At 41.3% G+C, this 27,233-nt stretch overlaps 1 protein-coding gene across 2 annotated transcripts in view; it reads left to right on the top strand.

Moving 5' to 3' along the window:
* Positions 1–27,233, top strand: part of VPS35L (VPS35 endosomal protein sorting factor like) — a 102,435-nt gene that overhangs the window by 24,460 nt on the left and 50,742 nt on the right. For both annotated transcript variants that reach the window (XM_029054921.1, XM_029054926.2), the window contains exons 9-17: positions 1,669–1,728; positions 9,046–9,142; positions 9,798–9,845; positions 11,074–11,167; positions 14,916–14,993; positions 15,483–15,605; positions 22,650–22,696; positions 25,834–25,945; positions 26,533–26,649. In XM_029054921.1, coding sequence (XP_028910754.1) covers positions 1,669–1,728; positions 9,046–9,142; positions 9,798–9,845; positions 11,074–11,167; positions 14,916–14,993; positions 15,483–15,605; positions 22,650–22,696; positions 25,834–25,945; positions 26,533–26,649 — 776 coding nt within the window. The remainder of the gene's footprint in view (positions 1–1,668; positions 1,729–9,045; positions 9,143–9,797; positions 9,846–11,073; positions 11,168–14,915; positions 14,994–15,482; positions 15,606–22,649; positions 22,697–25,833; positions 25,946–26,532; positions 26,650–27,233) is intronic.

Here is a 27,233-nt window from a genome sequence, read left to right as displayed (position 1 = left end):
ACTCTCCCAAGAGTATAATACATTGCCCTGCAACCAGTAAGTGCTCAGTAAATGCCATTGATGATGATAATGACGATGCAGTATTTGAAAAATTGTTGGTAACTTTTATTTTTTTTGTGAAAGCCTTAGGTTAAAATCTAATGGAAATACAATGTTGAAGAATAGCAGTAGCCACCACGTGATTCCTTACTGCTTAGTTCAGCATATTTTTTGCCCAGAATGTTGTTATTATTACTGTATTTACTGTCTGTCAAGGACTGGTCTAAGCACTGGGTTAGATACCAGTTAATCACAGTTGGACATAGTTGGGGGCTCACAAGCTAAGGAGGGAGGACAGTCATTGAATCCCTAATTTACAGATGAGGGAACTGAGTCATTGAGAAGTAAAGTGGCCTGATCAAGGTTGTACAGCAGGCCACTGGCAGAGCTGTGATTACAGTCCAGATTTTCTGATCCCCAGCTCTGGGCTCTTTCCAGTAGACAACACTGTTCTGTGGGGCTCACCGTCGGAGTAGGAGGGAGAACAGGTATTGCTCATCTCAGCCAAATTGTGTCCCTCTCCTTCTTTATTGGGAAGCAGTAGGGCCTAGTGGATAGAGCCTGGGCCTGGGAGTCAGAAGGACCCTTGTCCGCCACTCGTCTGCTGTGTGACCTCGGGCAAGCCACTTCACTCAGTGCTCAGCTTCCCCATCTGTAAAATGGAGATTAAAACAGTGTGAGCCCCATGTGGGACAGGGAACTGTGTCCAACCCATATCTTAGAGCTACCCCAGTTCTTGGCACATAGTAAATGCTTAACAAATCTTATTATTAATAAAGCCCTCTGAGAGTCACCTACCACGTGGAGCATCATCTGACCGATTCCCCTACATTTTTGACCATACTTTATCAGTCATCTTCACACTCAGGTGTCCCGTTATTTGATTGCAGTGCTGGGCTCCAGAAGGTGCTCAGTGACTCTTGGGTGTTTTCAAAAGTTAGAGCGGTTGGTATGTCTGGCTTAGATCTGTGGTCGTGTTCTGTGTGCCGTATCCAAAAATATAAATATTGTAATAGTTTGTGGATTGTACCTGACTGGGAAATGATTGAGGAGTTGCCGAACCATTTGACCACCCTAATGTTATTCTTTTTAGAGCAGCGGAATTATTTCACTTTGATAATTTTGTTTTCTTAACTGCCTTAAAAATAGTTTCTGTTGAACTTTGAAATGTATATTTTGGCAAAATTCAGCAGGATTTGCTGGGTCACATGTTGTTTTTACAGCTTTCCTTTTCTCTTTTCCTGCAGTGTTCTGTGTTTTAATGTGCTTATTTTCCAGCTATTGGCAGCGCGTAGTGTAGGATGGATTTTCAGTGAATGGAAGAGGGTCCCCAGAACTTTCAGGATTAATGCTTTGGTCAATAGGACATTAGGTGGTGTAATCACTTCCCCACCTCTGTCCAACAACAGCACCACCAAAAATAACAACGATTTCTCTATCGATATCTGAAGTTTGCAAGGAAAAATTCAAAACTTTAAGAAAAAAATTTTTAGCTTCTCTAGGGGGCAGCATTTTATAACAATTGAAAGAAAAATGAATAGGTGACATTTTGTAGAATTATAAGGAACTTTTGAGCCACTGAGTGGCTGATAATTTATCACCGTTAATGCTGCGTTATTTTCTCTGCAGGAAAATTAGTGTACGAACGGATTTTGTCTATGTGTGTGGAGAATCGCAATGTCTTACCAGGTAATTTCATAAGCTATTTTTGAGCAAGTCGATGCGAGTGAAGTTTTCCTTATTACTTAGGATTGTGTTCTGAACAGTCAGATTTGGCAATTTCTGTTAAAAATGCCCATTTGCACTGAACAGTTTGGATGTGATAATAATAATAATAATGTTGGTATTTGTTAAGCGCTTACTATGTGCCGAGCACTGTTCTAAGCGCTGGGGTAGACATAGGGGAATCAGGTTGTCCCACGTGGGGCTCATGGTCTTCATCCCCATTTTACAGTTGAGGGAACTGAGGCACAGAGAAGTTAAGTGACTTGCCCACAGTCACACAGCTGACAAGTGGCAGAGCTGGGATTCGAACTCATGAGCCCTGACTCCAAAGCCCGTGCTCTTTCCACTGAGCCCATTACCATAACTTAGCCTGCAAATGACAGGATCATTCATTCAGTCATTTTTATTGAGTGCTTACTGGGTGCAAAGCACCGTACTAAGCGCTTGGAAGAGTCCAGCACAACAACAGTTACACAATGAGCTCGACCTAGAGAACGTATCAGATAAATTTCAGAGAAATGTCAGCTGACCAAGTGTCGAACAATATTTCAGGGTCTGTAAGGCTAAAACTGACAGCAAAACAATCTCTATTAGGCTTTTTCAGCTTCTGCAACCTTGTTGAATTTCACCTGGTGGGATAGGAGCTGTGGACTGTCGGAATTGTTTTCAGACCGCCTTTTCTCTAACTCCTCATTTCCGCATGAAACGATCGTTGGCACGATTTTCTCTTGGGCCCCAACAATTTGCAGGATTCAACTATGGCGTTGTAGGAGAAATGCTTGCACATTGTTTAGCATTTACTGTATTAAAAGCTTATTTACGTAGCATCCGATTGTTTTCTGTGTCAGTGAACAGTCCCTAAACTAATTTCTGAACCGGCACATTCTTATCAAAGCCCTAAAGCTTTTAAAAGAACCAGAATTGCAATTTGTAATCTGAACCAGTCTGGTATTTTCTGAATAGAGATGACTATAGATGGGAGGTAGATTCTAATAGTCCCTGTTTTAAAGTAAATTGTTTTCCGAAATGTCAGTTAAAGGGTGACTTTTTTTTCCTGCTAGAGATCTAAATTCACCAGCATTTGAAACATTCCCTCCATGTAGATGTAGCTGTGGATTATTCTTTATCAATTCATGACGCCTTGAGTTGTACCTAAATGTAATTGAGAGCCAGTTGTATGCGTGGGTGAACCAGGCAGTAGTTTGGGGCCTTCAGCTGGAAGGCGCTTTCTTTGGGCTTGTTTGCCTTCTCCCTCCCGTTTATTCCCGCCCCACCCAGTCCCTCACACCCTATGGTTGTTTTTATGGTGGTAAGCACTTACTGTGTTAAAACATTTAGAACATAAAAGCGCATAGAAGCAGCATGGCCTAGTGAATAGAGCATGGGCCTGGGAGTCAGAGGGACCTAAGTTCTAATCCTGACTCTGCCACTTTTTTTTTAAATGGTATTACTTTGTCCCAGATACTGTACTAAATGGTAGGGTAGTTACAAGTTAATCAAGTTGGACACAGTCCCTGGCCAATAAGGGCTCAGAGTCTTTATCCCCATTTTACAGATGAGGTAACTGAGGCACATAGAATAATAATAATTATGGTATTTGTTAAGCACTTACTATGTGCCAGGTACTGTACTAAGTCCTGAGGTGGATTCAAGAAAATTGAGTTGGACAAAGTCCCGTTTACACATGGGGCTCACAGTCTTAATCTCCATTTTACAGATAAGGGGACTTAATCACAGAGAAGGTAAGTGACTTGCCCAAGGTCACAGAGCAGACAAGTGGCAGAGCTGGGATGAGAACCCAAGTGCTTCTGACTCCCAGGCCTAGGCTCTTTCTACTAGACCAGGCTGCTTCTGGTGTGTGTCCTCGGGCAAATCACTGAACTTCTCTGTGCCTCAGGTCCCTCATCTGTAAAATGGAGATTAAGACTGTGGGACATGGACTGTGACCAACCTGACTAGTTTACATCTATCCCAGCACTTAGTACCTTGTGGCACACAGTAAGCCCCTAACAAATATCTTTAAAGAAAGTGTTGTGCTAAGAACTGGGATAGATGCAAGCCAAGCAGACCAGGAAGAGCTCCTGTTCCAAATGGGGATTTGCATTCTAAGAGGTTAAGGCTTTGAGGACTGAGATAAAGAGGTTAAATGGTTTGCTTAAGGTCACCCAACAGGCCAGTGACAACTGGGCCTAGAGCCCAGGTCTCCCCATTCCCATTCTCTTTCCACTAGATGTTGTGCCCTCCTCTCCCCCCCATTTATGCATCAGAGCGTCTAAGGACAGGAAACTCTCTCCTCTGCCCCCCACTTTTCCTCAGCAGTGATGGTGCCAACAAATGGCAGCCCCAGGCAACTTTGCACTGTACATTCCCAGCCTTGGTCAGGAAATGGGAAGGGCTAAGTTTGAAGAGCGGATCTGCTGCCTTCTCCTCAACCCAAGCTCTGGGTGATGTGGGTCCTCAGAGACAATACTTCCATTGAGGCAAAAAAAAAGTGTTCAGTCCAGGTCTCTCCTCTCCTCAGGAAACCTCAGTGGTTGCCATTCCACCTCCACATCAAACAGAAACTCCTTACTGTCAGCTTTAAAGCACTCAGTCTCAGTTCATCCGCTTCTACCGTGCCTCACTGATCTCCTGTTACAGCTTAGCCCACACACATCGCTCCTCGAGCACCAGCTTGCTCACTCTGCCTTGATCTCATCTATCTCACCGCCAACCCCTTTCCCAGATCCTCCCTCTGTCCAGACCACCACTCTCCCCACCTGCAAAGCCTCATTGAGGTCACATCTCCTCCAAGAGGCCCTCTCTGATTAAGCCCTCTTTTCCCCGACTCCCTCTTCCTTCTGCGTCATCTAGGCACTTGGAACACCCCCTCTAAACTGTAAGCTCACTGTGGGCAGAGAACGTGTCTGCCAACTCTGTTATATTGTACCCTTTCGAGGCCGTAGTATAGTGTTCTGCACGTAGTAAGTGCTCTATAAAAACCATTAATTGATCCGAATCAATCATATTTATTGAGTGCTTACTGGGTGCAGAGACCTGCACTAAGTGCTTAGGAGACTACAACACAGCAATCTAACAGACACATCCTCTGACCACAAGAAGTTTACAGTCCAGAGTGGGAGATAGGCATCAATATAAATAAATAAATTATGGCTATGGGCATCAGTCCTGTGGGGCTGGAGGCAAGCAGGGGGTGAATAAAAGGAGCAAGTCAGAGTGACGCAGAAGGCAGTGGGAGAAAAGGAAATGAGGGCTAATAGGAACTTGATATTTATAATGATGATGATGGTATTTAAGTGCTTACTATGTATCAAGCGGTGCTCTAAACCCTGAGGTGGATACAAGCTAATCATGGTTGGACACAGTCCCTGTCCCACATGGGTCTCCAGTCTTAATCGCCATTTTACAGATGAGATAATTTAGACAGAGAGAAGTTACTTGCCCAAGGTCACACTGCAGACAAGTGGTATAGCTATGTTTAGAACCCCCGTCCTCTGACTCTCAGGCCTACGTACTCCTTTCATTAGGTCATGGTGCTTAGACGTCATTCGTCTAGGACTGGGGTCAGAGAACGTGCACATCCTCAGCTCTTCGATAGGCTTCTCAGCTGGGAGCTCATGACTCCTGGGCCCCTTGCTGCTTCACTGGTGAATTTAATTGGATTTCATGTATCTTGAAAATCCTGTTAACCCAAAAAGGGCTTGATCCTGACCCATTCCAACTTAATTTACCTAAACTATTTTTTTCCATATAATTCAGTTTTCCGAACAACTATTTCAGTCGCATAAGTAGCATTCCCTCTTTTTTTCCATGGCCGGAATATTTGGATTAGATAAAAAGAGGACAAATATTCTGAAAGAAATTCCTGAATGGGGTTGATTAGGGGAATGAATTTTTCCAACCATGGAGTGTACTTTGAAAATTGACTTTGGAAAATGCTGCCTGAAAATTATGCATGAGAGCAAATTCAAGAATCGAGAATATTTGTACTCATTCTTTCCATTTCAGTAAAGTTAAAATGGGTGATACGCCTGTAGGTCATGTAACTTCAGTGTAGATTTTTGTTATGAACAGGATTTTTATTAACAGTACAATGTCTTTTTGGAACATGAAAAGTATAAAGAATATAGCTATAGATATTTCTAATGAAACAGATGTTTTAAAGTCCGTTGGATTTTTTTGTAGGATTTATATAGTAGCCTTTAGAGTAGCTTTATTTAAGCTCTGGACTTCAGGTATTGGCGGTGATAACATCGTGTTATTTCTAGTTTGGAAGAATTGATTGATGTTTGATATTTACTGTGTTTATTAACGTACATTCTTGGAATTAATAGATCTACTCACATATACATAGATTTCCCAAAATATTGTCCTCAACCGACTTGGCAAATGGAGCATATTTTAACTAAGATGTCACATTACTATGGAACTATTATAAAGGACCTCCTACTTCTGGGGGTGGAAAGTTGGCAAATGTAAGAGAATTACACTGTTTTTCAAAATTTCCATAGCAGCCTCATTGTTCTGATGAAAAACAAGTTTAGCCACAGAATAATAGAATTGGAGGAAGAATCGAGGAAAGACTTTTCAGAAAATAACAGTATTCATTCCAACCCTTCACTTATATAAAATGCCACTTCTAATTTTCCATTGGGTTTGTAATATTTAGATTCTGGAGTAGGAAGTTATAGATTGTTTGGTGTCCAGCTGTAACTGTTTTTACTCAGTATCTTGTCTGTAGACATTTTTCAATATACCATGACTACCTTAACTTCAAAAAATGGAAATCATAAAAAAGTCAGGGCTGCCAAATACAGACAAGAGCAGGAAAACCGCATGATCTAGTGGATAGAGTATGGACCTGGGTGTCAGAAAGACCGAGGTTCTAATCCCGGCTTTGCCATTTATCTGCTGTGTGACCTTGGACAGGTCACTTCACTTCTCTGTGCATCAGGTACCTCATATTTAAAATGGGGAATAAGACTATGAGCCCTATGTGGAACAGGGATTGTGTACAACCTGGTAAACTTGTATCTACCCCAGCGATTAGTACAGTGCCTGGCACATAGTAAGTATTTAACAAATATCATAAAAAAGAAATTCTTACTCCTTCCCAGACAGAAAGCGGTTTTACTGACCCTTTTTAAAGATGGCTACGTCTCTTCAGTAGGGTAGAAATGGAATAAACTTGGTGTTTTTATGCCCTTTGAAAATGGCTAATATAAAACCCAGCATTTTTCAAATGAAGTCAATCTTTACCCAAGACGCTGGAAAATAAGCGCAGATTGTCTCTGAAGTACAGGCCCTGGAAATTGATAATTGTTTTCTGTTGTGATGCTCTTTGAGTTTTTTCTTTTTTGCTGATTGTTCAATCTGATCATTTTTAAAGATGAGACTGAAGCAGAAAAACAATAGACTGTAAACAAAATTGAGCCAGAGCAAAGCTCTTTACGTGGCAGAGGAAACAGCAAAGGAGACTCTCATCCTGTTTCACATGTCATTGTCTTTCAAAACTGCTCTCCACCTACCTTCCATTCCCTCTCTGGGGAGTGTATGGCTTCAGCTACCACCTCTCTGTGAATACATGATCAATCAACTGTATTTATTGCATGCTTACTGTGTGCAGAGCACTCTAAGCGGTTGGGAATGTACGATATAACAAAGAGGTTATTATTTTTCTTAAAATGGCATTTATTAAGCACTTACCATGTCCCAGGCACTGTACTAGGCCCTGGGGTAGATACAGAATAATCGAGTTGGACAGAGTCCCTGTCCCACGTGGGCATCACAGTCTTAATCCCCATTTTACTGATGAGGTAACTAAGGCACAGAGAAGTTGTGACTTGCCCATGGTAACTCAGACAAGTGGCAAAGCAGGATTAGAACCCAGGTCCTCTGATTCTCAGGTCCGTGCTCTTTCTCCTAGGCCACACTGCTTCTCATACAGTTGGTAGACCTGTTCCCTGCCCACAAGAAGCTTACAGTCGAGAAGGAGAAGAAAGACATCAACATAAATAAATTAGGGATATGTACATAAATGCCGTAGGGCTGGCGGCTGGGTGAATGAAGGGTGCAAATCCAAGAGCAAGGACGGAGCAGAAGAGAGTGGGAGAAGAGGAGATGAGGGCTTAATTGGGAAAGGTCTCTTGGAGTAGTTGTGACTCCCAAATCCATCTCATCTCCATCTCCGACCTCTCACTACTTCTCCAATCTCATATTTCCTTTTGCCTCCAGGGCATCTCCACATAGATATCACTCATCCATCAATAAAGTCAGTATGACTAAAAGTTAACTCCTCATCTTGAGAAGCAGCGTGGCTAAGTGGAAAGAGCCTAGGCTTGGGAGTCAGAGGTTATGGGTTCGAATCCCGGCTCTGCCACTTGTCAGCTGTGTGACTATGGGCAAGTCACTTCACTTCTCTGTGCCTCAGTTCCCTCATCTGTAAAATGGGGATAAGACTGTGAGCCTCACATGGGACAACCTGATTACCCTGTATCTCCCCCAGCGTTTAGAACAGTGCTCAGCACATAGTAAGCGCTTAATAAATACCAACCTTATTATTATTATTATTACTCCTTGATATTTGTTTATGCTGGCCTGGATATCCTTATGCTTTGAAGAATAAATGTAACATTTCATATTTTCCCTTTTATTTTCTGTTCTAAGCTTTCTTTCAGTAGGCTTTGCTTTGGAAGAGCCGTGGGGTTAATTGAATTATATTTTCCAGAATTAAATAATTCTTTGTTGATTTATAAGCACAAATAGTACCAAGGGCTGAAAAATCACTTCAGGCATCACTTCTGTCTTTGAAACACCCCTGCCTAGAATTACATGATTGGGGATACTATTCTCATTGTCCAGGTGAAGCTAACAGTTCCAAAGAGAATGACACTGTTACGCACCCCACAGAACTTCAGTGTTGGATCTGAGGTGTTGGTCTCCACTAGGGAATTCTCCATAGGTCATTTGGTTCATCATTTCAGGCTGAGGTGCTGATAAACATTTAGATAAAAATAATTTGCTTATAATCACGAACAAGACCAAAATACAAGAACACTGTTAAATTGAAAGGTGCGGAGAGTTTAAGGCTGAGATCCAGAAGAGAGTAGGAAATGAAAGAGAACCGAGGGGGTGCTGAGAATTAATCTTTAGGCACAAAGAATTTGAATGTCAAACTTGATATAAATTCTTGAACTTCACTCTGACTGAAAGAGCAACCTTTTCTGGAGTCATGCAAATGTGCAGTCTGAATTCCCATGGATGCTCATTTTTCTATTCCAGATCATTTTTCTCCAGAGAATGTAAATGACATAGCTAAAGAAACCTGCTTAAACTGGTTCTTCAAGATTGCATCAATCAGAGAACTCATCCCCAGATTGTATCCTTTTTGCTCAAAATGTTTTACAAACAGGATTTCAGAACCTCTCTGTTAATTGGAAGTCTTGTGAGAGAACGTTTTGACATTTCTGTAGAATGATTAGTAAGTGTGGGTGACCCAGTTTGCAGTCTGAAAATATGGAGCCCTCAAAATTCAAGGGATTTGGACTCTGGCATCAAGAACTTAACTCTTACACAAGTTGAATTTTTATTGCACAGTGTAATTCACCTTCTGCTGAATTTTTAAATGGAAATCATAAGTGACTCGCAGTTTACAGTTTAACATATGGGGCTAACATTTTACACTTTAAAGATTATTTTAAATATTCAATCATTCCGCAAGTCAGGAAACCAAACTGGAAAACTATGAGACCAATAAAATGTAAAAATTGATTGATTGTTCTGAGGTTGGTTAGGAGAATAGTCAGGGTCAGGGATCAGTCAATCATATTTATTGAGAGCTCACCTTGTGCAGAGCACTGTACTCAGCATTTGGGAGGGTACAATGTAACAGAGTTGGTAGACACGTTACCTTCCCACAACGAGCTCACAGTCATGGGAAAATGCACTACTTATTGTGTGAATAATGCAACCTTATTTTTCCACAGGAGAACATCTTGGAAATACTTTTCCTTAAAACTTTTCTTTGGTTATAGCTATGTGGAAGCAGCCATCTTGAAGTGCAACAAATTTTTATCCAAAATGTAAGGACACTGTTGAATGTATAACTTATGAAGAAGTCCTTTTTCCTAATTCCCAATTAGACTTTTGGACAGTGACAGTGAAGCATTTGAGTGAGGCAGGGCCGATTCTTACTATGGGAGAAGCTGGATCCTGGGACCTTCTGTAGAAGTCTTAGGACCTTGCTCAGGTCTTCAGAGTGTTTCACAGGGAGAGTGACATTTCATGGAACAGAATGTGCCTTCCCCCTCGCCCCCAAATGAAGATGTCATCACTATTAATACTTTAAAATACATCAGGTTTGGCAAATAGAAGCCCAAACCAGGCCAAATCTGAAAGCATAAGTCAGGGAAAATTACAGCAATACTCCGGAGGCGAGTAAGAAAAGGGAAAGTGAAAAAGCTCATATACATAATCAGAAGACCAATGTAAAACATTGTATTATTTGAATAAGCCTTCTATTTGGCATTGATAATATCTGTGTTTAAATTCAGTAAAGAACTGGAAGCAATGATAGGAGCTGGATTAGTGTGAAACTTTTTTTTAATGGTATTTGTTAAGCGCTTAATATGTGCCAGGCAATATTGATGTAGTATGCTCTGGGGTAGATACAAGCTAATCAGGATGGACACAGTTCATGTCCCACATGGGGCTCACAGTTTGAATCCCCATTTTACATATAAGGTGACTGTGGCACCGAGAAGTTAAGTGACTTGCCCAAGGTCACATAGACGAGTGGCAGATTTGGGACTAGGACTCAGGTCCTTCTGACTCCCAGGACGGTGCTCTGTCCATTAGGCCCTGCTGCTACTCCCAAACACTTACTGTGTGTCAAGCACTGACCTGAACACTGGGGTAGATAGAAATTAATTGGATAGATAGAGTCCCCATTCCAGAGTCTCATTAGAAGGGAGAACAGGTATTGAATTCCCATTTTACAGATGAGGAAACAGGCACAGAGAAAGAAGTTATGACTTTCCCAAGGTACAAGCAAATGGTAGAGCTGGGATTAGAACCCAGGTCTTCTGATTTCCAAGCCTGTTTTTTTTTCCACTAGACCACACTGCATCCCAAAAGCAAAGCAGGAAAAACACAATTACACTGTCTTCTAAAATTCTGACTTTGACCTTCAAAAGTTTAGTGCCTTCGGGGAGACTGAGCTTTCTAGCAGAGTCCTTATCTTTATCTAAAAAAAAGGTACAAAAAGTTCTTGTTCAGAATCTTATGCTGACGTATTTCTTTCCCCCACAGAGGAATTTCAGAATGTCTCCCTCGACTCACTTGCATGATAAGAGGGATTGGCGATCCATTGGTTTCAGTTTATGCCAGAGCGTATCTGTGCAGGGTAGGTTCTTATTTAAAATACGGTCTATTGGTTTAAAATGCTCCAGCGATATTTCTCTATCATGGCCACCCTGTGCATCTGTGAAGAAATATTCAATTAGCTGTTAGATATAGCCCTTTGGTGTGTAAATAAAGAAATTTAAAAGTCCATTTAAAATGAGCCCTCATGAGATCAGTGTCAGGATTGGAGTAGGGGCTCTTGGCATCCTGTGAGCTAACAGGCGATGAAAATAGCGGTATTTGTTAAGTTCTTACTATGTGCTAAGTACTGTACTAATCGCTGGGTAAGACACAAGGCAATGTAGTCCAACACAATCCCTGTCCCACTTGGGCCTAACAGTCTAAAGGGAGCAAGAACAAGTGTTGAATCCCCATTTTACAAACGATGAAAGTGAGGCCCAAAGAAGTTGAATGACTTACCTAAGGTCACTCTGAAAACAAGTAGCAGGGCTGGGGATTAGAACCCAGGTCCTCCGACTCCCAGACCTGGGCTTTTCCTACTAGGCCACACTCCCTCTCTCAACAAATTAGGGAGTGGATGGATATCTGGGAGTGGATGGTTGAAAAGTTGGCTGGGGAGTTGAGAAGGTTGGAGGGGCTGCAGCTGATCTGGAAAATTGCTACTTTGCCTTCCCTTATCATCAAAACCATGGGGTGTGAGGACTGGAATTGCTGGCCAAGTGACAAGAAGCCTTCAGACCAAAAAGTACATCTGCATTTTGTGTAGGAAGTTCCAAGGGGACCTAAGTCTTCTGCAATAATTATGATTAGAGAATGAAAAAAGCCATTATAACAGGTGAAAACTAATCTTCAGAGTTAATTTTCCTCAGAAGAAGCAAAAAATGGCAAATGAAGAGCCCTTAGGACTTCTTATCACTAGACCATTATCATTATCATCCTTGTCAGACTGCTCTTCATCTAGTGTGGGTACTCCTTTTGCATTGGTATTTTCATGCACTTGCACCTGCCTTTGGATATTCTGATGAGTCACTGGGCTGAGCAAAGGTTCTTAAAGCAACAAAAATGTGGGTAGAGACAGTTCCCAGTTCTAGCTTTGATCGGAGTGGTCCTTACCGAGTCTCTCCTGGGCTTTAGTTTGGTCTGAGGTGCTTATATTAAGGGCACCAAAATGAGTTTCCTCAGATTTTTTATCCCTTATATTCAAGAATTTAAATTTCCATTTGAAAATGTTTTTGGTTGTGTGGCATAGTAAAAAGAGCCCAGGACTGGAAGTCAGGAGAACTGGGTTTTAGTCTTAGCTCCATCACTTGTCTGGACAAATAAATTAACCCTCTGGGCCTCAGTTTCCCTATCTGTAAAATGGGGATAAAACACAACTGTGAGTACAGGGTTGGACAGGAACTATGTCCAATCTGATAATCTTGGTCAAGTGTAGTGCTTGGCATGTAGTAAGTGCTTAATAAATACCTCATTTAAAGGATCTTTAATTCTGTTCAAACCCCGAGAGTCTATCTGTCACCATACTTAAGGACATAGTGCAGTTTTTCACATATTTGAAGATTAAAAATATACATGATGTTCCTATCCCAGATACATGTTGTGAATAGGCCCAAAGGTCATTCAGTTATTTGCTCATTTGAGGTTCTAGATTTTCCTTAAAGACTTAAGGCAGCATTTTTAGTCTCAGTGGCTTTAATGAATTGGAATTTTATAGGAAAGCATGTCATAAAAAAAATCCTTTAAAATTCAGTCTAGCAGCAGTTCATTTTAATAGTCTAATAAACATTTCTGAATGACCTGGAGTGTGCTTTATTAAGACCCTTAACACTGAGGGGCCATTCGATTAATTGTTAATAGATCTTTTTCATTTTAGAACATGAGATGCAAAATAGAAAAAAAAAACACCACTAGACGCAGATTTTCCCAATTATACGAAGCCCCTTCTTTTAATGGATATGGAATTGTAAAGGGAGGAAGAGGTCAAATAGCATTAAATATGCTGAAGTGTAATACTTGGGTAGTGGAACACAGGTATCACTGTTGCTTGTGGCTAAAGTAAGTTTTCTGAATGATGAAAAGAAATCAGGAGAACAAAAGCACCGAGTGGGTGGAGTGTGTAGGGGGAGCCCCTGAAGCTTTCTATTAAAAGTGTAATTTAGTTTCTATTCTCAAATTTCGTGTCCTTTAGTAATGCTTGTCCAAGATCCTTCTCCTTGCTGCTACGTGCGCCGGAGGGATAATTATTTCCTTTTCTACGAGATGATTAAGTAGAAGGCATGAAAATGGCTCAGAACACAGTGCAACTTAATTTAATGTTTAAGTTTTAGTTTCTTTTATTAGTTAAATGTCCCCACTCTGTGAAACTTCATCTTGGACATTGTCTCCTTATAGTTGATGCTAATAATCAGCATCATCAAAAATCCCGCACACCTTTTCCCATCCAAGCCACTCAAAGTCATTTACAAATATTCTGTAATTCTCCTGATACTCCTGTGTTGGAGGTAGATGGCAAGTATTACTGTCCCCATGTGAAGAAACTGTGTGACAGAGAATTTAGGTAGTGTGCATAAGAGCATGTTACCAGTGAGTGGGAATTTAGACCGCAGCCTTGATTTCCACCTAATTTTTGCTTGATGACAAGAGAAGTTTCCTGAGAAATTCATTTACACATTTGAATATCCTAAATTTCTACCCATCCATTGCCTTCCACCCATTTCCATATATCCCAAACTACATTTATCTCAATCAATGAATGGTATTTATTGAGACCTTACTTTGTGCAGACCATTGAGCACGTGGAAAAGCACACTACAAGAGAACAGATTGATACGATTCTTGCCCACAAGGAATTTACAGACTGGAGGGGGAAACACACACTAAATTAAATAAATGCACATTTATTTATGATAAATGTACCGAAATCCTGGAGGCAGGGGAAGAGGTGAATATCAAAATACTTATGTAACAAGTGTGTTAGTGGATAAAGTACAGGCCTGGGAGCTAGAGAACCTGGGTTCCAATCCCTGGTCCACCACTTACCTGCTGTGTGACCTTGGGCAAGACACTTAACTTCTCTATATCTCAATTTCCTCAACTGCAAAATGGGGATTCACTACCTGTTCTCCCTCCTACTTGACTGTGAACCCTGTGTGGGACAGGGACTGTATCTGGCCTGATTAACGTAGATCAATGTTTAAAACAGTGCTTCCCGCATAGAAAGCCACTTAACAAATGCCACAGAAAAGTAATGATGTAGCATTGTAATAAACTTTTAATATGTAGTAGAGCCCACCTGTACTTAATCTTCCTCTCTCCTTTTCCCACTTTTCTCAGCACTTCCTCTGAGCCAAACAAAAATAGGTTTCGCAAGAGTCCTCCTATGTTTATCTATACACTATTCCTAGAAATATGCATATCTGTTCTAAAAGCTAGTGATTTATTTTGCTAGGTTTCTGGTGCAAATGTAGGTATGGGTTTTATATTGAACCCATATATGCAGATTTATATTTAAGGGTAAAAATTTTGGAATCTCTTCATGGTTAGGGTTTGAATATTTTCATATTGTGAGAGTGGCAGCAATTGAATAATATTTACATTGAAATTTGGAAGAAGTTCTTCATCATATATAGGTTTATCCTTTTGTACAGAGGGAGAGTAACATATTCTTTAACTTCCTATTGATGGATCGGTTTATCTGTGTTTTTGTAAAAAGAATAATTACCCCATGGGAAGCTCAGAAATGCATGAGGATGATCAATACAAATAATTACATTTTGTTTTGACCTTAGGTTGGGATGGAAGTTGCTCCACATCTCAAAGAAAGCCTAAATAAGAATTTCTTTGACTTCCTTCTTACATTTAAGCAGGTAAGAGAACACTTTTAGGTGGTGAATTGAGAAAACAAAAGCATGTCACTTAAGCAACCAAAGTGAAATGCCTCATAGGGCTTTAAATGTGTTAACCCTGAGAAATCACAGACGATCGTAGACGATCGGAATGTGTTGATTACACAGAAGGAGCAAAGATTATTTCCAGGCATGTGATAATAGGAAAAATCTGTATTCGTCTGTCTCCTTAGCATATGCTGTCTCCATTTCTCACAGTTTTCTTCCTTGCCAATTTACATTTCCCAAACAGCTCTGCTGGGTGAAAAGGAAAGCTTGCTGAATAGTTTTCTAGTTTCAGCAACCCAAGGGAGAGAAACCATTTCTCTGGAGTTTCACAAATCCCACAGAAATGTGCAGGCATCACAAATGAATTTTTCTTTGGTTTACTGTGGGCTGCAAAAGAGTGAGCATATGTGACGAATGTCATCTTCGCTCATTATAAAATCAAGTTTTTTTGGTCTCTTGCAGATTCATGGGGATACAGTCCAAAATCAACTGGTGGTCCAGGGTGTGGAAATTCCACTGTACCTAACTTTGTATTCTCCTGCTATAGATTGGATTTTGCAGTGCGTTGCTTACCACGCTCCTGAGGTAACTGTCTCTCTCTGTAAAATTCGCTTTTCGGAAAGTGCTAAAAGTAATCTACATAAGTATGTACCCTTCTAAAGGGTAAATGCAGTGAACTCTGGCCAAATGTATCTCAAGATATATTATTTTCATCTGTTATTTTACACTGCTCTTCACAGGATTCAGTAGCTTGAGTTGCATGCATCACTGAAACAGTGCGATTAAAAGTGATTTCAGTACCTCAGTTAACATGAGCTGCTGATGAAGACAAGTTCTCACCACGGGGAAAGAACTGTTGAAAAACATAATCAATTTCAGAAAGGAAGATGCCACTTAATTTATGGCAGAAAAAAAGAAATGTGTGAACAGTGAGAAGCTTCAGCATAGGGAACTTTGGGAAAATTGAATTGTTTAAAAAGTACTGGGGTAATATACAGGTTAAAATACCTGTGGGATTATTTCTTTCAGTAATAGTCCAAGGCTCCTGATGACTGTGCTTAGTATAGTGCTCTGCACCCAGTAAGCGCTCAATAAATACAATAGAATGAATGACTCTGATGATGGACTCCTGTAAAGAGAATAGAGAGGTCTAGAAACTGCAATCATTTCTTTTCTTGAAATCCAGGGAAGTTAATTTTCTCACCCATTTCATTGTAAAGCAAGTCGAGGGAAGAAAGCGATGTCAGTCAGAGAGCATTCAATCATTCGTTCGAATTCTCGAAGGACATGGGGCGAAGGCAGGAGATAGGTATTTCCTGGGGAGACAGACTCCAGGAAGTTGGTGTTACTCTAGAATCAATCGATCAACGGTATTCATTGAACGCTTACTATGTGCAGAGCACCGTACTAAACAATTGGGAAAATGCAGTACAACAGAATTAGCGGACAGGTTCCCTGCCTCTAACGAATTTACAGTCTAGAATAAATGATTAAATAATTAGCTTGTCTGCATAATAGTGAACTCTGATTTCTGATTATCTTGTATCAAACAATTCAGAAGTTATGTGTCAAAGGAAGGGAAACTAACACAGTATTAAAGAAAATAGAAAGATCTTTTAGGCTGTAAGCCTGTTCAATCAATCAGTCTTACTTATTGAGCGCTTACTGTTTGCGGGCACTATACTAAGCACCTGGGAAAGTACCATAAAACGGAGTAGGTAGACTCATTTCGTGCCCACAGTGAGCTCACAGTCTAGAGGGAGTGCTGTGGGGATAAGAGAGGGAAAATAAAGGTCATGGTGCAATGGATAGAGCACGGGCCTGGGAATCAGAAGGACATGGGTTCTAATCCCGGCTCTGCCACTTGTCAGCTGTGTGACGTTGGGCAAGTCATTTCTCTGTGTCCATTACCTCATCTTTAAAACAGGTATGGAGATTGTGAGTCCTATTGTGGGTCAGGGATAATGTCCAACCCGATTTGCCTGTATTCACCCCAGCTCTTATTATAGTGCCTGGCACATAGTAAGCACTTAACAAATATCACAGTTATTATTGTTATTAAGTGTAAAGCCGACACAGAAGGGTGTGGGAGAAGAATGAGGGCTTAGTCATGGAAGGCATCTTGGAGGAGATGTGCCTTCAATAAGGCTTTGAGGGTGTGGAGAGTAATTGTCAGATAAAAATAATAATTATGGTACTTATTCAATCGTATTTATTGTGCGCTTCCTGTGTGCAAAGAAGAAAGTAGAGAAGAGCATGGCTCAGTGGAAAGAGCCTGGGGTTGGGAGTCAGAGGTCATGGGTTAGAATCCCGCCTCTGCCACTTGGCAGCTGCATCACTTTGGGCAAGTCACTTCACTTCTCTGGGCCTCAGTGACCTCATCTGGAAAATGGGGATGAAGATTGTGAGCCTCACGTGGGACAACCTGATTACCCTGTATCTACCCCAGCGCTTAGAACAGTGCTCTGCATATAGTAAGCACTTAACAAATACCAACACTATTATTAGAAAATACAATTCAGCAATAAAGAGAGACTGGGCTTATAGTCTAGAAGGGAGGAGACAGACATCAAAACAAGTAAACAGGCATCAATATAAATAAATAAAATTATAGATGTGTACATATGTATGCAAGTGCTGAGGTGGGAGGAGTAGAGCAAAGGGAGTGAGTTGGGGCAACTCAGAGGGGAAGGGGAGCGGAGGAAAAGGGGGCTTATTAAGTGCTTACTATGTGCCAAGCATTGTTCTGAGCACTGGGGTAAATCCAAGTCAATCAGGTTGGACACACTCCCTGTCCCGCAAGGGGCTTGCAGTCTTAATCCCCATTTTACAGATGAGGTAACTGAGGCCAAGAAAAGTTAAGTGACTTGCCTGAGGTCGCACAGCAGACACGTGGCAGAGCTGGGTTTAGAACTTATGACCTTTTGACTTCCAGGCCCGTGCTCTATTAGGTCATGCTGCTTCTCTATGAAGGGTGTCTATCTATTATAGATAATAGGATATTATCTCTGAAGAATATGAAGTGGAGGGGCATCCCACACTTGTTGAGGGCATGGAATATGCCTGCCAACTCTGCTGTACTCTCCCAAGCGCTTAGTACAGTGCACATAGTAAGCACTCAATAAATGCCACTGATGAGGATGTTGTGAAGGTATTGAAAAAATGATTTAAGAAGTTGAAATTGGGTGGCATAAATAGATTTTGGAAGAAATGCATGACTTGTATTTAAGAAAGCTTATTAAAGTTTCACAGTAATGAGGTCTTGTAGGTTTGACTTCAGCAATACTTGGGCAGACAAATAGGATTCAGGAAAGGGAGAATAAATGTGCCCTAGTATAATAAATGGAGCAAAATGAGTATTTTGATATGAATATTATCCCCCCATCCAGAATGCCCTCCACAAACTGATCTGCTAAAGGTTTTCCAGTCTCTTCCTTCAAAGTCTTGCTGAAATTCTGTGAAGCCTTCTCTTAATGATCCCCTGTTGTCCAGAATACACCTTCAACCACAGAAGTCCTAGAAAATATGTTGATGAAGTTCCCTGTGCCTTAGCAAGCTGAGCCTAGACCCTCAGATCAAACCGAAAGGAACAAATGATCCCTGCCCCCGAGTTTACAAAGGAATGGGGAAGACAGACATAAGAAGTACTTCTTATTTAAGATTTAGAAGTAAATAACTAGTGCTCAGTAAATCCCTATGATTGGCTGGTAAGACAGCATGACCACAGCTTTCTCTGCACTGTTTATTAGTGCATTTATGAATCTATTTCGGCAAATAGGTTCATGGCTTTTGACTCGATTGTTCATTTTATGTTTCCTTGCCTCCACTGTTCCACTTAGTTCCCTTAGGGTAGTGATCTTGTTTATATGTCTCTCGTCATTTCCCTCAGCGACGAGAGCAGTTCCTTGCCCAAAGTGGCTCTTAATAAATATGGCAGTTGATAATGACTGCAGCTACAGTAAAAGGTTTGCGCTCTGGCACGCCAAGGAAGTTGAAGGTGCCGGTGAGTTAAAAAGTCAGGTTAATGAGAGTCTGGGCTGTCTTGGGGGAATTAATCCTAGGAGGAGGTTTTCCGTCATCATGTCGGGGACTGGATGAGTCTACTGATTATGAGACTCATTATCTCATATGTCCCTACAAAATTTTTATAATTACAAATTATGTCCCTGCAAAAACCTGTTAGCTGAATCCTGGCCATCTCTAGGTTCAGGAACTTGGACTGCAAATGCAGTTTAAATGGATTATACACAGATCTTCTCGTCATTGCATATTATAATATAACATTACATAATGTAACATGAATACTGTATGCTGCACATTATAATGTGTAAGCATTATTATAAACACCTGAATTTTTCAAAAGGGATCACTTGGCTGATACTGTTCTTGTCTCCAGGGGTTCCAGAAATGCAAAATTCAAAATAGATTAGCAAAGTGCCAGTTAATAGATTAGTACATTAAAAGTTCTTCTTCAAAGCATATTTTTAGGCCACAAAAACAGATCAATGTGGATATTGCTATTAACTGTCTAGTGAGACATCCAGCTATTTTTTAGTTTTCTCTCTTCTGCCTAGCAAACTCTCAAGGGAGAACTAATAACCTTTCTATTCATTTTGGGGGTTCTATTAGCTCAATCTTCTTATTAACTGCAAAGCAGACAGGGGAAGGAGGGAATTCCCAATCAATGACATTTTAATTAAGCTCTAAACTGAGGAATAACTTTAGCTTATAGATAAAAATAATTAATGTAATGAAACAAATCTAAAAAATGTTTTTACCCCAAAGTTAGCTTCCTATGAGACATTGATTGCTACTTTTGGACCCTTAAGTAGCTGATTTCCACTTTCCTGACTGAAGAGGAGAGAGCCAATGAAATAAAATAATATGGGGAAAAAATTGAAGGCCAGACATCTGTTTAATATGTAATATGCAGAAATCATTTTCTAATCTTGAAAAATCTAAAGTATTTGCTTATGGCTGCTACCTTACTGTTACGGGCTCTCGTTATATCCCGGCTAGACTACTGTGTCAGCCTTCTCTCTGACCTCCCTTTCTCCTCTCTCGCCCCGCTCCGGTCTATTCTTCACTCCGCTGCCCGGCTCATCTTCCTGCAGAAACGATCTGGGCATGTCACTCCCCTTCTTAAACAACTCCAGTGGTTGCCTATCGACCTCCGCTCCAAACAAAAACTCCTCACTCTAGGCTTCGAGGCTCTCCATCACCTTGCCCCTTCCTACCTCTCCTCCCTTCTCTCTTTCTACCGCCCACCCCGCACGCTCCGCTCCTCTGCCGCCCACCTCCTCGCCGTCCCTCGGTCTCGCCCATCCCGCCGTCGACCCCCGGGTCACGTCCTCCCGCGGTCCCGGAACGCCCTCCCTCCTCCCCTCCGCCAAACTGATTCTCTTTCCCTCTTCAAAACCCTACTTAAAACTCACCTCCTCCAAGAGGCGTTCCCAGACTGAGCTCCTCTTCTCCCTCTACTCCCTCTGCCATCCCCCCTTTACCTCTCCGCAGCTTAACCCTCTTTTTCCCCTTTTCCCTCTGCTCCTCCACCTTTCCCTTCCCATCCCCACAGCACTGTACTCGTCCGCTCAACTGTATATATTTCCATTACCCTATTTATTTTGTTAATGAAATGTACATCGCCTCGATTCTATTTAGTTGCCATTGTTTTTACGAGATGTTCTTCCCCTTGACTCTATTGCCATTGTTCTTGTCTGTCCGTCTCCCCCGATTAGACCGTAAGCCCGTCAAACGGCAGGGACTGTCTCTATCTGTTGCCGACTTGTTCATCCCAAGCGCTTAGTACAATGCTCTGCACATAGTAAGTGCTCAATAAATACTATTGAATGAATGAATGAATGAATGAATTTGGAGGAAGAACCTTGGGCAAATACCCATCTCTGTCTAAACTGGGGAAAAGAAAAGGGAAATTATTATTATTTACATCCTCATTCATCCATCCATCCATTAGTATTTTTGAGGGTCTAATGTGTGCAGAACCCTGTACTATGTACTTGGGACTATACAATAAAAATAGGAAGGCAGAGAAAATCTCTGCCCTCAAATCTCTGCAATCTAAATGGGGATGGCAGGGAGATGCTGATTAATAATAATAATAATAATAATGTTGGTATTTGTTAAGCGCTATGTGCCTAGCACTGTTCTAAGCGCTGGGGTAGATACAGGATAATCAGGTAGTCCCACGTGAGGCTCACAGTCTTATTCCCCATTTTACCTATGAGGGAACAGAGGCACCAAGAAGTTAAGTGACTTGCCCAAAGTCACACAGCAGACAGGTGGCGGAACCGGGATTAGAACCCATGATCTTTGACTCCTAAGCCCATGCTCTTTCCACTGAGCCACGCTGCTTCTCTAACTGTACTCTTGTAGAAGTACAGTTCAAGCAACTGTATAAACATAGATATAATTGACAATTTCCAAATCCATCAAGAAATGAACCAATCAACCACTCAATGAAGTGGCCACATGACAAGATTCAGAGGAGACTAGGCAGGGAATACTAAGGCGGGTTTTCAGGAAGATTTTAAAGAGGGGATGGAGCATGGTTTCGAGGGAAGAAGGAGTTGCCTGCCTGGGAAAGGGCATGAACAATAGGTGGGAGATAGGGGAGAGTTGAGAACTGGAAGTACTGTTGGAGAGCGAGATGACATCTACAAGCCATCAAGCTGAAAGTGCTGTATGGGTGTGTATTCATTTGTCTACACACACATAGGTATAACTTTAAAATTGTTGAACATAATCCCAAATCTGTGTGCGTTAAAGATGCAAAAGTTTTAGAACATGTAAAACAATGGCATTTACTGAGAACTCCATCCTCCCTCTCTTTCCCTCATTGGGCTTGTTTATTCTGCTTCCTGCATCTTCAAAGCAGACATCCTGTTGTGTATTTTGAGGATAAATTTGCTGAGCTGCAGTGGTTCAATTTAAGAAATAAACTGCTTTGGATTGCACAGTATGGTTTGAGCTGATGTTTGATCTCACCAGAGAGATTTGACATTATTTCGCTGAAAAGTACCCTTTGACAGACATTCTTAATTTTTTGACCTCGTCTACATTTATAGATATTCAGCCATGAGGTGTTATAAATCTTTTTAAAACTCTGTATATCCATATTTTGAACAAAAAGATTTAAAAACATTTGCAGTGTCTTTGTAGTCCACAATGTTGCGGGTAAACAGTAATTATTTTCACTGAGTACATCTTCATTTGATAGTGAAAATGGAAACCTTATGAAATATTACACTTTTGCGGCCCCAGAGAGAGGTGTCAATGAGTGAAACATTTAACTTTCTCTTAGAAGCATTTGCTATCAAAATGTTTGGACAAGTAATACTTTATCTGATGGTGCTGTCAGTTAAAATACTTTTCAAAATATCTCATTTAAAAAATGATCCTGTTTAGGTTCATGTCTGAGGTAAAAGAAATTTCATTCAGGCTTGAATCCATTTAATATACAATCATTTGTTTACCATTTTATTGATGTTTAGTTGAGGCTATTGACAGAGCATTTAATTGCATTTACCATTTTGTTAAGACTTTTGATAGCTGTAAGGTATATTTCATTTCAGTTGACCGCCTGTTCATTTTCACGGACTGCCCCTCTAGGTTCTACTTACAGAGATGATGGAGAGATGCAGGAAATTGGGGAACAAGTAAGTATTATTCAGAGAGCGTAAATTGGTCGCAGAAAAACAGAAGATTTGGCTTCTGTAAGATAAAAATTGCAGGTATGTTGGTAGAGCAAGGAAGTTGTTTGGAATCTTCGGGAGTTGGTGGAATTGGTCAGCCAAGGAGCAGTTTCATAATGATTAATTAGCAAACCATGTAACTGAATACCGCATTTGTCGTTGGGATTAGTCAGAGTTCAGTTTTGTTTTTTTTTTTTATCTCTAGACCTCATTGTAGGAAAAAAAGCAATCATCCCCCATTTATCTTAGAAAGAGAATAATTAGTTGTGAAGCGTAGCATTTTCTGTCCCCTTAAGGGAGAAATGATGTAGCCTCTGGTTTCTTGTGACATGCTAAGTGTGGGGAAAGGGAAGTGTGAATAGAAGCAGGAAGTGAGGCAGGGACTGCTGTTCTTTTGATTGCAGTAATCTCCTGCTAGTAGGGATGCTCTGACTTGCATGAGTTTCTCAGAATGTTCTTCAGATCTGGGCTGAGTTCTGCACCTAAATAAAGGTTATAAGACTTCAGGTTTTCTCTCCAAATCCATCTATCAGTGGTATTTATTGAGCACTTAATTGTGTGCAGAGTAATAATGATGACAATAATAATAATGGCATTTATTAAGTGCTTACTATTTGTCAAGTGCTGTTCTACGTGCTGGGGTAGATACAAGTTAAAGCATGATGGACATAGTCGCATTTAGCTATACACAGATCTTCTCGTGATGGACATGATGGACATAGTCCCATGTAGGACTCACAGTCTAGGTTGGAGGGAGACTAGCTTTTGAATCCCCTTTCTACAGATGGAGAAATTGAAGCACAAAAAAGCCAAGTGACTTGCCCGGGGTCACGCAGCAAACAATTGGCAGAGCTGGGATTAGAACCCAGGTCCTCTGACTCCCAAGCCTGTGCTTTTTCCACTCCGCCATGCTGCTTCTCACACTGCTTCTCTTGGTGCTGTACTAAGCACTTGGGAGAATACAATGCAACAGAGTTGGTCAACACAGTCCCTGTCCACAAGGAGCTCATTCATTCAATCATATTTATTGAGCGTTTACTGTACTAAGTGCTTGGAAAGTACAATTCGGCAACAGAGCTGAGAGTCAACTTCTGCTGCAGCCAGAAAATAGAACTCACCAATCATATATAACATTCGTGTACTCAGTGAAGAAGGGAACAGCAGCCAAGAATCTGTTTTTAAAGCCCGCTGGTCGGCAAAGTCTCACCAGCTTCAAAAGTGGGAGCTCTCTCTACATGTGGCATCAGATCAGATCATGTTGCCTTAGGTAGAAATATATTACACACGTGTGTTGTACTCTCCCGAGCGCTTAGTACAGCGTTCTGTCCATAGTAATCACTCAGTAAATACCATTGATTAATTGAGGAGAATGGGTGAAACCAGGATGCTTCAACAGCTGCGGGGAGGTGAACAGAAAGGGAGATACACAAACCCAAGAGTGCAGAATAAATGACTTAAAGACATAGGGAAAACAGGTTCAAGCAAGGCATCATTGCAGTTGGCGGTTGGGAAACCTCTGCAGCAGGGAGACTGGCTTGTGGTAATGGGGAAAGTTGTTGCTGTCCTTGAGCAGAGGCTCTGTGAATGTTCAGATACTAAGAGGCAGGGCCTAATTGGCCAAATGCCTCCGCTGAGCAAGCAGTTATCTTTATAGGTGGAAGGGAGTGGTGTTCGAGTGATTGAAAAATCTGTCAGTCAATTGATATTTATTGAGCTCTTTGCTTGGGAGAGTATAATGCAACAGAGTTGGAAGAAGTGATCTCCGCCCCCTAGGAGCTTACAACCTACAGGGGAGCTTAAAGATTAGCATTCGTGGGTAGCAACTTAGAGAAGCAGCATGGCCTAGTGAATAGTGCATGGGCCTGGCAGTCAGAAGGACCTGAGTTCTAATTCTGGCTCTGCCACTTGTCCACTGTGTGACCGTGAGCAAATTGCTTCCCTTCTCTGAGTCTCAGTTACCTCATCTATAAAATGGAGATTGAGACTGAGAGCTCCACATTTACTGAGCATCTACTGTGTGCAGAGCACTGGACTAAGGGGCTAGGAAGAATACAAGCAAATGGGTGTCCAATCCCATTTTCTTATATTCTTCCTAATCCCTTAGTACAGCTATACTGAGTGCAGAGCTATTCTGGGTGCAGAGCACTGTACTGAGCGCTTGGGAGAATACAGCACAACAAAGTTGGACACGTTCACTGCCCACCACGAGTTTGCAGTCTGGGGGGGGCAGACATTAATATAAGTAACTTATTTCTAGATATGAAATTCAGCCGAGTGAAGTATGGACTGTAGTGGGGAGAGACAAGAGGCAGGGAGGTCAGTAAGAAGGCTGGTGGAGTAGGCAAAGCAGGATCTAACCAAGTTTAGGCCATTGAAATGGTTTCAATATTATTCGGCCATGGCTGCCTTTAGAATAATAGCTAAAATCTGCTGTTGAAACCTCCCACGGTGAGACTTTAGCACCTCTGTGTATCGTGGCATATTAGAGACCTTAATCCCACCACTCATCTGCCTTTGCTAACAGATCACCATTGGTATAGTGGAGGCTAGAGGATAGGAGAGAAAACAGTGGGAGTGATGGAGTGAGGGGAGGGATGCATTAGGAAAAGTTTCACCCCTAAAAATGGGGACCTTTTTTACTGCTTCTGCTACTGTGCAGTGTTGTTTAGTAGCAGACTCTATTTAGGAGACATTAAATAAATACTGTTGCCTCCTTGACTTTTATTATGCTGAATTTAATTTGTGGGATGATTATTGAAACAAACAGTAGTAGTAGTAGTAATTGGCTTTTCCAGTTACCATTTCCGTTCATTTGTTAACCTGAGGAGAAATCAAGGATTGTAGTTTAGCAGCAAAATCAGTATAAGTGGATAAACAGTAGAAATGAAAGATATCTATATTTTCTGTTGCCTGTACTGAGATTCTCAATTAAAAAAAAATTTTTTTCTGTAACTATGGCCGGTATTATTTTTCCCCTCCCAATTTTCCCCATTTGCTTTTTAAGAGTTGTTGATCATTGCTTACAATTATGAAAATCATAAAATAAAGAATCACTTTCAGTACTAGGAAGCCATGCTGATCTGTATAATTGTTTCCTACAGTGCTTTGCTGTTGAATTCCGTGATGTCAGCATTCAGAGCTGAATTTATTGCTATGAGATCTATGGATTTTATTGGCATGATTAAAGAATGTGATGAATCTGGATTCCCCAAGGTAGGCTTATGACTTGATGTTCAGCAGAAGCAATAAGCAGTTTTTAGTTGATAGCTCTCAAGGGAGAGAATCAGGAGTTTCAGGAAGGATTGTCCAATAAGAGCATAGGTGCTGTTTTAAGAAAAAAGGCAAAAGATTATTTAGAGATTAAGGTTGTGGTTCCTCATGTAGTCCTACTCCTTTAGCCATAACGCTTTACTGATGTATGTTTTTGTGTTTATGCTGTCTTAAGTGTTTTGTTCATTTCTTATTTGTCACCAATCCCATCTCCCTGTTTATTAGCCCCAGGCCCATGCTCTATTCACTGCGCCCATATACTAAGTCTTTTGCAAGCACTCAACAAAGAATAATGTAAGGAAAATTTTGCAAGAGAAAACATTTTTGCCATGAAACCAAATGAAACATTGGACTGCCTCTTTTTGAGTCTCAAAGTGTAAGAATTGTCATTAGCAAATGTATGCAATAAGACTTCAAAAATGGGCAGTCAAAAGATGAACTTGGAAACTTGCTCATTTTGGTAATTTTAGAAACTCAATTTTCATAACCCCAAATCTCCGGAGTAACGGACGTATATGATGTTTCCTCAGCATCTCCTCTTCCGTTCTCTTGGATTAAACCTGGCTTTGGCCGACCCTCTCGAGGGTGATCGACTTCAGATATTAAACGAAGCCTGGAAAGTCATCACTAAACTGAAGAATCCTCAGGTAAGTTACTAACGGGGTAAGTGGGTGGAAGAATCCAACCTGCTTACCAATGTCTTTTTCAAAGATGGTTAGTCCATTCCCTTGACTTTTAAAAGAGTAGCTTTGATTTGATCATGTGCAACTGACAGATGTTGTCATTATAGGTGTATTTGTTTAATTTCTATAGAGCACAGGTGGCCCAACTTGGGCTGGTGAGTCACATCTGACACTCTTTCACAAGATGAATGACTCAGGCACATACGCTCTGTTATTTATCATTTCCCCTTGGTGGTGGCCGTGATGGGTTGTAGTTGGCATCGCACCAGGCAGGGTCGCTGTGCCCCTGTCCCATCCGCATCCCTAGCCCCAGCTGTCTCTGGCTTACTGCCGCCTTTCATGATTGTCCTCCCACAGTAATGCGTCCTTTCTGCCACTCGCCACCCTTTTCCCCATCCTCCACCTAAGTCTGCTCTTCACCACTCACTGTTCTGGGCAGAGGGGTTTATTTTCGGAGGATCTGAGGCTTTCAGCCGTATGGTCTGTGGCTCTTCAGTTCCCGAAGCTCGGCTACCCCTGATCTAGACCATCCCCAGCTCCTTCTGCTC

The sequence above is a fragment of the Ornithorhynchus anatinus genome, chromosome 2 (assembly GCF_004115215.2).
Source record: "Ornithorhynchus anatinus isolate Pmale09 chromosome 2, mOrnAna1.pri.v4, whole genome shotgun sequence".
Lineage (NCBI taxonomy): Eukaryota > Metazoa > Chordata > Mammalia > Monotremata > Ornithorhynchidae > Ornithorhynchus > Ornithorhynchus anatinus.
Note: the sequence above shows the minus strand (reverse complement) of the source record. Positions and strands in the feature narration are given on the sequence as shown.